The sequence below is a fragment of the Nestor notabilis genome, unplaced genomic scaffold (genome assembly GCF_000696875.1).
Source record: "Nestor notabilis isolate BGI_N333 unplaced genomic scaffold, ASM69687v1 scaffold14739, whole genome shotgun sequence".
Taxonomy (NCBI): Eukaryota; Metazoa; Chordata; class Aves; order Psittaciformes; family Psittacidae; genus Nestor; species Nestor notabilis.
Window position 1 is genome coordinate 7305 of NW_009943359.1, and position 15085 is coordinate 22389.

General features: G+C 40.1%; 1 protein-coding gene across 1 annotated transcript in view; it reads right to left on the bottom strand.

Moving 5' to 3' along the window:
- POLE2 (polymerase (DNA directed), epsilon 2, accessory subunit) overlaps nt 1-10783 on the bottom strand; it is a 17103-nt gene extending 6320 nt beyond the window's left edge. Inside the window, exons 1-9 of the mRNA XM_010021886.1 lie at nt 10719-10783; nt 9175-9252; nt 7810-7903; nt 5880-5954; nt 4602-4685; nt 3978-4034; nt 3524-3572; nt 2451-2523; nt 1584-1756 (exon numbers count right to left, since the gene is read on the bottom strand). Coding sequence (XP_010020188.1) covers nt 1584-1756; nt 2451-2523; nt 3524-3572; nt 3978-4034; nt 4602-4685; nt 5880-5954; nt 7810-7903; nt 9175-9252; nt 10719-10783 — 748 coding nt within the window. The remainder of the gene's footprint in view (nt 1-1583; nt 1757-2450; nt 2524-3523; nt 3573-3977; nt 4035-4601; nt 4686-5879; nt 5955-7809; nt 7904-9174; nt 9253-10718) is intronic.
- Between the last annotated feature and the right edge of the window lie 4302 nt (nt 10784-15085).

Sequence of the window (15085 nt, forward strand, 5' to 3'; positions counted from 1 at the left end):
ACTGCTTGTAGCTCACCGCACGGGAGTTGCATTCATCTGGTTCTCCTCCCCTCCCCATCAGGAGCGGGGGGAGGAAGAAGTGGGGGGAGTGAGAGAGTGGCTGCATGGTTCCGAGTTACCAGCTGGGCTTAAACCACGACACTCTCCATCTTCCTAACATGCAGTACCAGACCTGGATTTGCTTCACTATTTTTCAATATATTTGGTAAATAGGACAGAATTATTTATACCAGAGAAATGGCTCATTGATGTTCTTTCCTTGCTTCCACTCAGCTATTATTTTCTAGTTTATAATTATGAAGTTTATTGCTTGCTTATTTAAAAGAGTCTTGAAATAGTAAATGCAATGTATGCATCTTTGCCAGTGACCAAAGTCCCTTTATTAATTCAGCACATGCATACTGAGGCCAAATTCAGTTTGCTTCAAGAATCGTGCCAACTTTGATCAAGATCGTGACTGGTTTTGTAACTTTTGGGTGAGTGTGGTAATCTACATCCTATTTTCTTCATGTGAGTAGCAATTTCCCACCCTTAATTTTATGTTGCTTATTTTTAAAGCAGTCACCCTCTACCACTTTCATTCTACCTAGGACAGGACAACCTGTTCCAAAACTGCCCTGGAATACAAAGAAGCAATTCACAGGCCTTGCAGATGCTTGCTATCCAAATGTCATCAACATTACTAGTGTAATGACACATGAAAGAAACAGTTCATATTTTAAGAGTAACTGACGTTTTTTCACTGGTAGAACCAGAAAGCATCTGAGGGACTGCCGGGCTCCAATGAAGTAAGAAGCTTTAGTTTAAACTAAGCCTCAGTCTTAGTTTAAACTAAGCCTGACAAAAACTTTCACAAGCAAGGGAAACATTCTTGTTACAGTACATAAAATGGCTACTGCCCAAAACAATATTAGTATTAAGTGATTTATGAAAAGAAAGTGTCACCTTGCCAAAATAGGATACAATCCAATTTTTAAAACTGTTAGAGAAAGATCCAAAAGAAATATAACAGCAACCATGAAATGCAAATAGCTGTCTCTAAAATTAGAGTGAGACTTCACTGGCTTTGGGCTGGGGTTCAGTAGGATCCTACAAAAACATGCAACAGTTGGGCTTATTTTAGTTTTCTCAAAATGGGAGTTCATAAAAAATGCACAATACAGCAATAACATAACTCTTGAAAATTGCTGCCTGACTTTAAAAGTACACTTTTGAGAAAAGGCACATAACCCATTGTCTTGCTGTCAGCTGTACACTGTCCAGCTTGCCATGCCTGTGAGTGAGTGACCTGGCTCATGTGAGTGACCACATGATGACGAGTTCACAAAGCTAAACCAGCATAAAACTAATTCTCCAACAAAGGCAATTAGTTTTGTGCTGAGGTATTCCCTGAATTAGCTCACCATGGAGTCAGACTTCCCAGCCCATGCCAATGAGGAGACATGGGACACAGACACAGCCGGGGACCAAGGACCAGCCAGGCATCAGACTGCCTTGCTGCACCCATCAAGGCTGCTAAGGGCTAAGGAAAACGGCAAAAATTCTCTTAAACAAGGCTCAGAGTCAAAGCAGTTCTCACCTACCTGAAAACATTGTGTGAAGCTTTTCCAGTACTTCTGCTTGGTCCAGCCATACATCAGAAAGAAATACAAACATGGCATTTTCATTTTCATCCTCCAACTGCTTTAGTTTTGCAGAAGCTTTTACCGAAGTTGATGAAGGTCCTCCAAAGAAGTTTATATTCCCATAAAAGGCTCTACATCATTAAAATATTCAAATTAGTTCTTTTTTTATTTCTTCCCAAATCATTAGCAGTTTTGATTATGATTCACTTAAACCATTTTAATTATTATGCTAGGTAGCTCAGATGGTATCAGTAATAATTTAGTACTTCATGGAGAAACCAAGGAAGAGAAATGGCAATCATCTAAACATAAAGCAAAGGTGCTGCCCTGTCATAACTTAAAGATCATAGAATCTTTGGGTTGGAAGGACCTTAAAGCTCATCTAGTTCCATCCCCCTTCTCACAGGCAGGGACATCTTCCACTAGACCAGGTTGCTCAAAGCCCTGTCCAACCTGGCTCATATCAGGGTAGTATTTATCCTGGATTCCTTCCCACACTCATTCTTTAAGCTACAAGGAATTTCTTATTCCCATGTAACAATTACCTAATTTTACATGTGAGAAGGGCTTAGATCCCGATTGCTGTTCACATGCAGAACCCAAGGGTTCTTGAGACGTTTTTTCTGCTAACACTGCAAGCTTTAGTGCTGGTCCAAGTAGAACAGCAAGTCCCAGAACAGCTTCCTTAAAATTGTATTTATTTTGAAGCATTTGGGAAGGAGGAAGAATAGCATAATTTAACGTCACAGAAATTATAAAATAATGTGCTTACTTTGAAACTCAAAACAAAATATGGAGTGAGTCTGACAAAAGTCAATTTAATACCTAGTGTTTGCAGAAGGCTCAATAGGCGGAAATCCAAAAGCGTTCACATGAAAAACTTCATCCTCATACCAACCTAGGAGGTTTTTGAACAACAAAATAACCCTTAGTTTTTCTAACAACATCATGTCCTAGACATTAGTCAGACAATTGGCAGCTGTGCTCCATAGCTAGTCCCAGCCTCCATCAATCCCCTTCTTGTGATTGCACCAGTCCCGGTGCTATTTAGTGGTGAACCAGACCAGGGAACTACCTGGCTGAAAAACAGGCTGAGCAAGAAACCAACTATTCCTATTTACCCCAGACACTTCTTTGAATGGATTTGCTGCAAAGCCACATAAACAACCTTCTCAACCAAGTAAGAATGTAGGGGAACAGAAATCATTTTTGCTGGCCCTGCCCCAGAAGAGTCTCCACCAAACTGTACCCTTTCTCAAGAACTGTCCCACCTGTTAGAGGAACAGAAGTAATAGGGTGATACTTGTCCCTGCTATCATTTCTGCTCCTAAATTCTATTTACTTTATACATTTTAAACATAAAGTATATTTTCTGAAAATAGATTGGGATTATGTACATTGCACAGAGTAATATTCTACAAACATAAACACCCATTATTTTGCTAAAACAATGCTCCAAACTTGCAAGCCCTTACATAATTTTAATGAAGACTCATTAAAGCCTCTGAAGGACCAAAGTTTTGCCAACAGAAAGCAGCATTTTCAGATTGTTAAATGACACTCTGATTATTCTAGTCTGTCTTCCTAATCTAGTCATATCTCCTCCAAACATGTTGGAGCTAGGCTAACTAAGGCCAATCCTCAAAGCTGCTACAGATGCTCACATCCCACCCAAAAATCACTGTAAATCACAATTTTCAGAGTTCTGTTTTCTGCCTTCAGAACCCACAAGGTAATAGGCAAGGCTTCTGGCCAAAAATCTCAGGCTCAAACTCAGCTTCTGGTCAATCCTCATCAATGAGACTTGTCTGTTCAGCCACACCTAGCCGACATGTAACTGCAGCATTAGCCATTAACAGCGTAACTTACTACAAGCTAAGAAAAATAGTCTGCTTTACCTTCTGCCAAAACAAAGCATGATTCAGTATATAAACCACTGTGGAACTGGTGCAGAAATGTTAAGAAATATATTTTTCTTAGATCATGACTCTTAAACTAGTTCTTCAGCCAAAGTTTGCTTTCCAGCTGGTGTAAAGCGTTTGGACACTACTGAAAGTTCATAAGCTGCCTTTAAGAGCCAGGCAATTACCCAGTAAGTGATCAGGTATGTTCATAAACAGCCCGCAAACAGGAACACACTCCATTTCCACTAGGAGGAATACTAACCTTGTCCTAACACTCTCTGTGAAAGGGCACTGAGCTGCAGCAACCAAGTGATTTGAAAGGAAGAAGACACAGCTGCAGTTCTCAATACATAATTTTTAACGGTCAATATTGATTTATTATTCAATTTTAAATTATTCATCTCCATAGGAAATTTTTTTCAACTCTTACATCACAAAAAAAGGATATTGCTTTACTAAGGTCTAGTTGGACAACTCCCGTAGGGTCTTCTAGGAAAAATTTCCCCTAAAAAAACCAGTATTCATTAATAAAGCAAAGGACACCCAAATACATAAATGATTTAATCAGAAGCATCTATCAGTCAGCATTTAGAAATAATTTAGCCATTTTTAATATTGTAAGCTTAGAACACACTGGCAGAACTGAAAACAACGTAGTTTATAGTAAGTGTATCTTAGCACCTTCCCTTTGAGGTGTTACAGTTTGGATTGCTGGTGCACCCCTCAATAGAGTCCAATGCAGTGGCAAGTCCAAACACAGTCACTGGAAGCTCCAGCATTTCAAGAAGGGGCACGCCTAAAAAATGTATCTGGTTCTGGTTGCTGACATAAAGCATTACAAAATTCTGCAGTGAGAAGACAAAGACATTTTCCCTCACACACTAGCACCAACTGCTTCTGGAAAAGTCCCTGCTTAGGGAATGCATCTTGCACTGCTGACATTGATGGAAGTTCTGTCACTGACTTATATGACAGGATAAAGTGGCGAGATACTGAAGTCCTATCGTTTTCAAATATATTATAACACTGAATGAATGTTGACTTAGACACTCCACAATAAAAAGCAACCTACCTCCTTAAGCTGAGTTATCATCCCAAGCACAATCAGTTCTCCCACTTTAGCTGTATTGCCCAATAGAGTTTCTACAGTTTTAAGCTGGAACAAAGACTCAAATAAGAATCAAATCAAACTCTCCACATATCTATTCATAAGCAGGCAAGACAAAGCACCTCACAGCATATGTTTTTACATAATACACAAATGAGCTATGAGAGAATACAGGCTCATTAGAAAAATCAGATGCACATTTCTGAACATCAAATGTAGCAAAGTTTAGGAAAAGATTTCCAATAATTGATGCTACCATAAAGAACTCCTTATTGAGTAAATATTTATTGTGATTATTTTGCTTGCAACTGGATTAAAACTGAAAAGAATAAATGGCAATTTCTGCTCTTGCCTGTCAGTCATAGGAATTAGATCCCCAGCAGGATCCAGTCTGAACCACAGGGCCAGCCTATATGCACAGAGTAACACTAATTACTTTCATTGAGGAACCTTCAGTGGATAAGAGAGAACACTCCAGCGTAAGACAGGTGACATCACACAACATGCTGTCTCTGGTTTCTCGACAAACATATTTTGATCTGTCAAGCTGCAGTTAAGAGAGACAATCCTCCTACAACACCAGCAGAAGCAATGCATTTGCCACTGCTGACAGAGAGGTTAGAAAGCAGTCAAGGTAGGAAGATGCCTACAAAGCCTGGACGGAGACGCAGGCTCGACTCAGCTGAGGTCAGTTGCTATTTTCTGTATGATGGCATGCTCTGAACAGAGAGAAGTAGGGAAGTTAAGCAAAGTTGTTATTTCGTACCCAGTGACACACATACACGTTCATCTCTTTAAAAATATGCAATAACTAGATACTATAGTAAGAGCATTTAATATGAGAAAGCTGAGATGGGAACAGAACAGACTGACGTTATTACCTTATTCAATTGTAGGTTTGTGAATTTAGTGCTTATCAAAGAAAAAAGCAGGGACGATACCCCCAAGCAGAGGGAAGCAAAGTATAATAAGCTGAACAGCTAATACTCTTCCACCTCAGGAAGCAATTTCTCTTGCACTTCATAGCTGCATTTCAGTGCTTTGGTCATGCTGATCTGAGCCAAACAACTGCATTTTTGACACACAGGCTAAAAATGATCAAAAATGACTAATTGCCATTGATTACTCATATTGGATGCAAAACTAAATGTTAATGGAGAGCTATTACTGCAGTAAAGTATAACACAAGTACAGTTCTTTGCAAGGAAAAAAAAAAAAAAAGAAAAGAACCAGATATTTTACCTGGAATTTGCTCCTACTGTCATCAGGATGAGCAACAACTGCTGGAACAGTAAACAACTCATGTCTATGAGTCCTCTGCAGAAACAAAAATTGAAGTAATCTAGTTTAAAGATAAATGAGCACTGTCAAAAGGCCAGTTCACTACAACCACTATACTTTTAAAAGTTCTCTTACTCCATTTTATCCAGCAATGTTTGCTTCTTACTCTATTGTACCCAGCAACACTTCATTCATTGAGCATGATCAGTTCTTTTGACAAGAACTTTCTTCTAAGGAATAGATGATACTGGACAATAAAACTAAGCCCAAAAATGTAACATCAAAGCAACTGTAATGCTTCTAAAAAGTCATTCCTGACTACCTAGAAAGAAGGAGTGAGAGAGCAAGGGAAGGTAAATTGTATTAAATGCTAACTGTGGAAATGAGCAGGTTTCTCTTCAAGGTAGGGCCTTATTAAAAGTAACAAATTTTTATTTTTAATAATATCAGCAAGCTAAACTAAGATAAACTGCAGAGAGCATAAAGAAAATGCATTGTAGGAATTTTCACTTCTTTTATTGTTTTTCATGCAGTCTGACAGCCTCCCCTTAGAACAAACCCATTGCTACCAGCCCATGTAGCACACACATCAATTCCTACCAGCAGCCCTCACCCACACAGTAACCTGAACCTTCACTTTCCCAGAGGCTGGAAAGGAGTACGTATGAGAACCAAATACAAAACGTGTGCAACAGAGTCTGTGTGAAACTATTAGGCAAATAGGTGCTATAGCAAAACGCAGTATAGGAAGAGATGGTTTCAGGATATGTACACACTATGGACACTGCTGTTGTTTGCAGAAGCCATGTTTTGTGTGAGTGTGCCCGTTGCAGCAGGTTTCACTAATCCTGATCCCTATCTGCATGAACTAAAACTTCTTCAGCTAATGGTTAACTGGCCTTCTAGGGCAGAGGTTCCCAAATTGCACCATAACACACTCCTAGTGGCAGCAAATTCCCTGGTAGACAAAGAATTGTTACTGCTCTGGGGTATCTAACCCTGTGCAAGCAACTACCACGCAGTCCAAAGGATGAGAAGTTCACGCAGGCAGCCAGGTGCCTCCCTGCTGCCTACAGGGTGGTAGAGACAGAAAAACCTGTGCTCACTGTCTGTGTGATCAGCAGCTCGCTCCCCATCCCATCACTGTTCCCACTGGGCTGCACAACAGAGAGAAGCAGAATGAACAAGCAGGTGACAGGTGGCTAGATCCCAACCTGTGGGGTGAGTGGAAGACAGGAAAGCACAAGTTTGTGACCCTGTTACACGGATAATCAGACAGCGAGTGTTGAGGGACTGACTCCTCCTGTCTGTGTGCACTGGTCCAGAGCCACTACCTACAGCTGCTGTCAGAACCTGCAGCTATGGTCACAGTGGTGCAGAGCAGGCCACACTGGGGAACCCTGTTCTGAAGTTGCTCACAAGACAAGTCAAGATGCATACTCCACCAGGACAGGGCAAGGGGTGGCTGGCTCTCACTAAGCATTTTGAAAACTGGGAAATGAAAACATTAACTAAACCAGAAGTGAACTTCAATGCTTCAATGCTTCTCTGAATGAGAGCTTCAGGTTTGCATTATCTCAACAATCACTACATACATGCTAATCAAATGTAGTGCAGAGCCAGACCTCAGGAAAGAAAACAGCAAGACACACGTAAAAATACAAAATTCTCTCTTATGATATGATGCTAACATGTAGAAACACATGAATCCATCATGCTGTATGGTGACAGTTGAGACTGATAAACCTTAGTACAGATCCTGTTCTTATTCACATTTTATTTAAACTGTAGCTCTCAAAAGCACCTCAACACAAAGCATTGTTGTACATCTAAGAATTAAAACCCCAGCAATTTGTTTATTTTGTTAAATAAAGCAAAACTTTTTCCTGACCTGTTGTAAGATGGAGTAGCGTTCACGAAACAACTCTGCTTTATCTCTGGCAGTTCCAAATAAATTTGGTACAGGAAAGTTGGTCATCGACAGACTGCAAGAAGTTTAACACAATCAAGATTAAAAAGCTACATTCCACACACAGAAATGACTTATTGATCTGAAAGCTGTAGGAGGCTGCAAAAGCTATAACACTCCTGCATAATTTATTGTCTCCATAAGGAAGATTTCTGCTAGGAATCCTGTGTTTCTGCACCTTGAAGGCTACATCCATTTAATTTCCCCCTAACTCTGAAGGCTACAGCCCTTTAATTTCCCCCTAACTCAATGGCCTTGACATATCTTTCCTGAATGGGACTCTGCAGAAATTAGTTTTTAAAAAAGCAGGTACATCTTTCAAGTGGCATGAACAAGAGTACTTTCTTTCTTTTGGTTAACAGATTGCCTTCATGGAGTTCTCTGTTCCAATAGCCTGGAAAACTGGAAAGCGGCACTGGAATAAAATTCCTACTGCAAACACAGATTGCTTTTGCTGGACTGGCAGAATCATGGGCCAAGGCTAGAATATCAAGTGCACATTACATGAAGGTTGCTGCAAGCCCTCGCAATGAACACCACTACCCATCCCTCAGCTAACACTACTCAAGCTTTTTAAAAGCACGGCTTCTTTTTGGGTCACAAGTCGGTCAGCAGTCTGAGCTGCTTGTTGTTAAATGTAAACTCTTTAGTTAGAAAAATATTTACAACTGATTCCTCCAATTACTTCTTTCTCTCTGCAACCTCCTGAGGTACCAGTTGCTCCCAATTTTTCTTTTTTTAGCTTTTGTAGCTCTCCTTAGAAACGTCCCAGGGCTTCAGGGAGTTGCAAGCTACAGTCTAAGAAATAAATACATGCAACAGACAAAAAAAAAATTAAACAGCCAAGTGGGGGGGTGGGGAGGGAAAACACCAAAAAACAATCCAAACTATATTTAGTGATGTTCTTAGTCTTACTGTCTCTTTTATTCATCAGATGTATAAACATGGTTGCACGTTTTGCTATCTGATGAACACTGAAGTTTCAGGGCCAGTAACGTCACAGCAGCACATAATACCCTGCCATGAGAGATACAGGTCCCCATTTCAGTTTCATCCTACTGGACTAGGAAAAACCCAATAGCACATTTATTTACGAGCCAGCATTCATCATGGAATCTGACTAGCTCTTCAGAGACTAAGAAACAAAATTGTCTCACTTTCTCATTCAGGTTTGAGATGAGTAGACCCAAGACGAAAAGACTATAAACCAGAACTTTTAATCTTATAGAAACAGGTTTTTTTTCTTAAAACAAGAAGCAGTTGAAACTTAAAATATGCAAGACTTACGGTAGAAACTTCTTTCTTTCTGAATTATAAATATAACGTGGAATATCAAAGGCTCCAATAATGTTGAAAACATTTTCTCTGAAATAAGAATACATTTATGACATTATCTCAAGTGGATGAAATGGTAACAAAACATGTTGAATAAAATTTTATTTGTTTTGTTCACTATCACTCTGCATTACCACCATTTCTCCCACATCACTCTACCTATTGGATACTACTGCATCTTCTAATTCAAAACAGGAAACTCTTCAGAAGTTCATTTAGAAATGAGAGCAGGTTACATCTCCTTCCCTTACCTCCTCTGTTATCTTTTTTGCCAATAGAACAGCCTTGGCGTGGTTTATGTGAATAGGTTTAAACAATGGACATGCACAACTCTTCAGACAATTAAAAGCTGGTACATCCCATTATATTTATTTGTTCAGTTCTCCCCTCTGATGCCTCTGATTTCCCTCTTACTGTAAGAAGGATCAAATTAATGATTTGAGGGATCAAATTCATGATTCATAATTTCAAATTACTGGATCAAATTCATTAGAGCAGATAATATTATCACATGAACCTTCACTAAGGCTTACAAGCATAGGACAACCACACTGCCCATCAGACACTGATGTCTTAGGCTTCAGAGTGCATTTGTTATAAAACTTTGCCTTCAAGCTTTCTGCAGCATAATTCCAAAGAGTTGTACATGCTGGCCCTGATATCTATAGAGCTTTTCCCTTCAGATCTCTGTATTAAGAATCTATGCATACAGCGCTCTCTAATTCTGGAGCAAAAAATATATTAAGTATATAAAGTGACAGGAAGAAAAGTCACACTCAAACCATCTGCATCATAAAGGCTCCAACAACAAAGAGAAAAGTAAAAACCAAATTTGCTTCATATTGAGAAACAGCAGGTATCTAATTGACATGCCTAGCAAACCATTTATTTTCATGCTTTGCATTAGAATGCCAATACACAACATAAACCCTAAAGGAAACACATTCATCACAATCACAAATTAAGTTCTCAGAAACTCAAGTAATTGCTCTCTGCTTTGTTATCGGAGAGTGGAAATCAATCAGCCCTGCCATACAAAAAAAGCAGAGACAAGCACCACGGAGGAAGATTTCCAAGTGCTTTCAGGCAAGAAGTGTATTATGAAAGGTTAAAAAAAAAAACTTAGAGAATTTTGACCTAGAGAAAAGCAAATAAAGACATGAACGGAAATAACAAGTTCTCTCTGCATTGTAACTATTGGTTTATTTTACTGGTTAATATTCAACCTGTGTCATATGTAACACATAACGACAGCATTTTAATTCCAGAATGTCAGCATTATATTCAGAATTCCCTGGAGGCCTATCCATAAGAACAAATTGTCTAAGAAGGAACATTGCTAACCTTCAAAGACAGTACCAGGAAGACAAAAGCATAAAGCAATTTACTGCATGTGTAGCACCGCAGAAAACGTCTGACATTTATTTCCTGAGAAGAACTAAGGGAATGCATACCAACTCCCATAAATCTCAAATGAAAAAATAATGTTACTGTACATAGTTTCATCTGATGCCTGGTTACATTCTTGGACAGCTGCTTCCACTGTGGATTGTTCAACCATATTAGATGACACTGAAAAGAAAATTTCAAAGGATTAAAACTGCAGCCTGTGGAAAGCAGTGAGTAAGAAAGTAAGGAGATCTCAAATATCTTGCAAAATATGGTTCAGACTTCTCAGAGGAACTTTTTACACAAATAAGCGTATTTTCAGTGAGCTAATGACACACACTGTTTTCTCTTCAGAAAATGATCACTTAATATTCTTACCAGGATACATCTCTAGTGAAAAAATAACCCCCACACATACTGTGCCCACCATTAATTCACTAAAAATGGAGAACAAGACAATTCTAGTTTATGCCAAGCTGCCAAATATACTACAAATGTGTTAGATCTGAGCTTTCACATTCTGGAGGTTAATTTTATTCCAGAACATTATCACACAGATTGCTGTCATAAATTTTAAGTATTCAAACAGTTTAACACAATTTTGGAGAGAGGCACATTGTTGTCTTCATGGATTTATATTGATAATTGAAATTAAAAATACTTCTAAACACGAATGTTTTCCTGAATTTGAAGGGAAGACCAATCAATGCAGACTGACAAAAGGACTTGGTCAACATTACCAAGCCTAACTGCTGGGCTCCCAGAACAGAAATGAACAAGTGACAACTTGTCCATGAGTTCCCTATTCAGGGCATGGGACTTAAAATCACAATTCCTGTAAGAAAGGGATGAACAGAAGAGCAAAAGGGGCACTAAGGTAGCTTAGCAGGACTCACAAGAGAGACCAGCATTCTGGTCTACTAACCTCTACCCCTAACCTCCAACGACTCACAGACCTGAGCTGGACAACATGGGAATTCATAGCACAAAATTACGCTCTAGACAAAGACATGTTGAGAATGCACTGGCTGCATGTTCTACATTAGCCCTACAGATTCCAGTACCGATTCAAATTTGTTCAAAAATGCAGATGCATTAATCTGTACCAGCAGGCTTTATGCTAGATCAGGAGCAGTTCTTCAAACTGCTTTTACTCCCTGTTTGATCAGTTACGACCTGTTATTGCATGAATAGAGTAAGAACATAAAGTCATAACTTCTGTAGTCTATCCTCTAGTTAAACTAGAGAACAAGCATGTGCCCACTCTCGATTTAATTAGGTTTAAATAGGCTACACTGGGAGTTTCCTGAACTCACCTAAGGCCTAGTATTTATTTTAGATAGCATTTATCCGGATTTCAATCTTCTTGGCCAAAAACTGGAAGTGAGCCCAAGTTTACTAGTTCTAATGAGCTCTGATCAGCAAACACACACGTATGTCAGGCATCACACCTCTGTCAGTCACATTCTTTAACTAAAGGTGCTACAACTCCTATGTTTTGTGCTGTCAGGCTGTGTCAAGTGTATTTTGAGCTACTGTCGCATGCCCTTCAAGGTGCACAGGAGCACTGGATCTGTGTACCTCAGGATATACTGTCCCAATTAAGCAGGAGGTAGTCTCCAGACATGGGCATGCTCAGAACCAAATGCGTCATGAGAACTTTACCAGAAGTAGCTTAACTCTCCAAGCCTCATGTTTTTATGGGATTTTCCAGGAGTTTTCTGGATTGCAATTTTGGATTTAGTAATGTACAGAATCTGATGTACTTTCACACGCCAAGCTGGTACAGCTGCTACAGCGCTATAGTGCCCCAGCTGTCATCAACACCTTCTGCCCGACGTTACTATCCTGAGATCAGGTTGGCCTAACATCAGCGTCTGCCTTGCTACTTTGGAGAACAGCCAGGTGATAGTAAAACTCCAGCCACAGTAAGTTAAAGTTAATATGCTGGACGATTCCACTGGGGCACTTATATCTCCTACTCCGCTTGGATGTGAGGGCAGTCAACTCATGAAGGAATGCAACTATTTCCTTCTTGCAGTCACAGCTAGGCTCCTCAGATTAGAGCTGTCAACAACCCTTTTCTGTACCTGGACTACCGAATAACAAGTTAATTAAACTTTTCATTATTTCTTTGGTTTATTTTAATATTTAAAATCAAAGTTTTAGACGCAAAGATGTCCACACAAACTCAGCTAAGTGCTTTTAGTAATTGGCATTAAAAAATTTCACTACTCTTGGAAAAGTCAGGAGGTACCAGGCTGCCAACTTTTTTAATGGCATAAATATCTTTTGCTGTCATTACAAACTTCAGCATTTAACAAAATGTCAAAAAATGCACTTATCTTGATCAACCCAGAGACTGCAATGATACTTCAGAGCATATGCTGCCAATATCTCTGTCCCAGTAACATTCGAAGTGCAAGACAAACTGAGAAAGCTTAAGAAAAATAAATTGTTTACTTACAAGGCTGTTTTTCGACGGCGTCAATGACATTTTCTATTACATCATTAAGTTCTACTTCACTGATGGACTGAAGAGCTTCAGTAAGATACTTTAGAGCATCCCTAATTCCAGTGAAGAAAGTCAGCTCATTAAGCAATTAGCATTCAACACTATTTATACAAACTATGCCAATTTTGGCAGACGTGCACATAATCACTAAATGGCTTATGATATAAAAGTAGAAATAATCAGTACTGTGTAAAACTGCACTACTTAAAGTCAAAGAAGAAAAAATCACCGAGATCGAAAACATTGAGGATAAGAAGCAGATAGAGAGAACCTCAACTTCATACAATTGTAGAAAGACTCATGTCAGAAGGGACTGCTAGGGTCCAGGTTTCTGGTCTACCAGCACAGGCTGGTCATGTTGCTCACAGTACTGCCCAGTCAAATTCTGACCATCTCCAAGAACGGAGTTCTCACCCCTCTCTTGGTCCTGTCCTGGTGCTTCACTACTCTGCTTGTGAATGATTTATTCATAGGACTGCAGAAAATTCCACACTGGAAGGGACCTCTGCAGACCATCTGGTCCAACTTTCTACTGCAATCCTCAGTCTGAAACTCTCCTCTTTTAGTTCAGAATTATTACCCTTTGTCCTCTTGCAGCAGGCTCTAGCAAAAAGCCTGTCCCCATCTTTCTTATAAGCCCTTTTTAGGTACTGGCAGGCTGTTCAAAGGTCCCCCAGAGCCTTCTCTTCTCCAGGCTCAATAACCCCACCTCTCTCAGCCTGTCTCCGTAGATGAGGTGCTCCAGCCCTCAAAGGATCTTCGGGGGCTCTTCTGGACTCACTCCAACAACTCCAGGTCATTCTTACGTTGGGGGCTCCAGAGCTGGATTATCTCAGTGGTCCTCCACTAGACCCCCTCCACTTTCTTCCCCTCTCCAGTTTTTTAATCTCCCTTAAACTAAGGGGACTAAAACTGGACAAATGGGATTTCTTCCGTTGCAATCCATGCTTGCTGCCTCTCACCCTTTCCCTGTGCACCAGCTCCTTCTCACTGACTCTCCATTAGGCAGTTGGGTCATCTTCACTCGCTTTTCTGCAGACTGAGCAAACCCAGTTATTCCTGCTTCGCTTACACACCATAACCACCTTAATGTTCCAAGACACACTCCATTTTATCAGTAACTCTGAGATTGGAATTATTTTAACTATAAATAACGTTAGAATTTGTAAACCAATTCTTCCCTCATCCTTAGACTACACTCTTGCACTTAAAGATAACGATTTTCTTATCTGTCATCTGTCAGCCAGTCAAAACTGGCATTTGGGTTAACAGCTCGACCTTCAAAATGTCTCAGTTCATTTAACTGTGGGAGCTGGGAGCTACGAACTTGGACTTCCCACTAATGAAATTGTCCAAAATAATCACATCCCAATCCACAATGGAAACAAAATGGAACTAATATTAATGCACAATCTTGAAAGGAAAAATATGAGCCAAGGAGCCCCAGGCACTCCTGTAAATCATGACACCTTCTACTGCAAGCAGAAATCTCTTTTCTTTGACCTTGCAATCCTAACCTAATAGAGATTATTACATACCTTAGGAAATACCATTTTTAACTCTAGTAAGAAATGCTGAATACAGAACCGGCAAGTGCAATTCAGCAAAGACAGTTGTAAGGGCCAGTAACAGACAAAAAAAAACCCAACAAAACAACTAAACATCCAACACCACCATCTGGGGGGGTACCAAAGGGAGACCAAGGGCAGCTTTTGGTGCCACCTAAACCCACAGCGGGTGCTGCAGTAGACTGGGTCATGGGTGGAGATGGATGAAGGAGGCCCACAGCAGCAGGAAAGGTAAAACAACAGAGCTTCAGAAAAGACTCCAAATGCCTCGGCGCGGGTCGAGGAAGAGGCGGGAAAGGCACCCCGCATCACAATGCGAGATCCTGGGGCGCGCCCCGAAAGCGGGAACTGGGCTTGAGGAAGTTATGAGAAGACACCCCCGGCCAGAGCG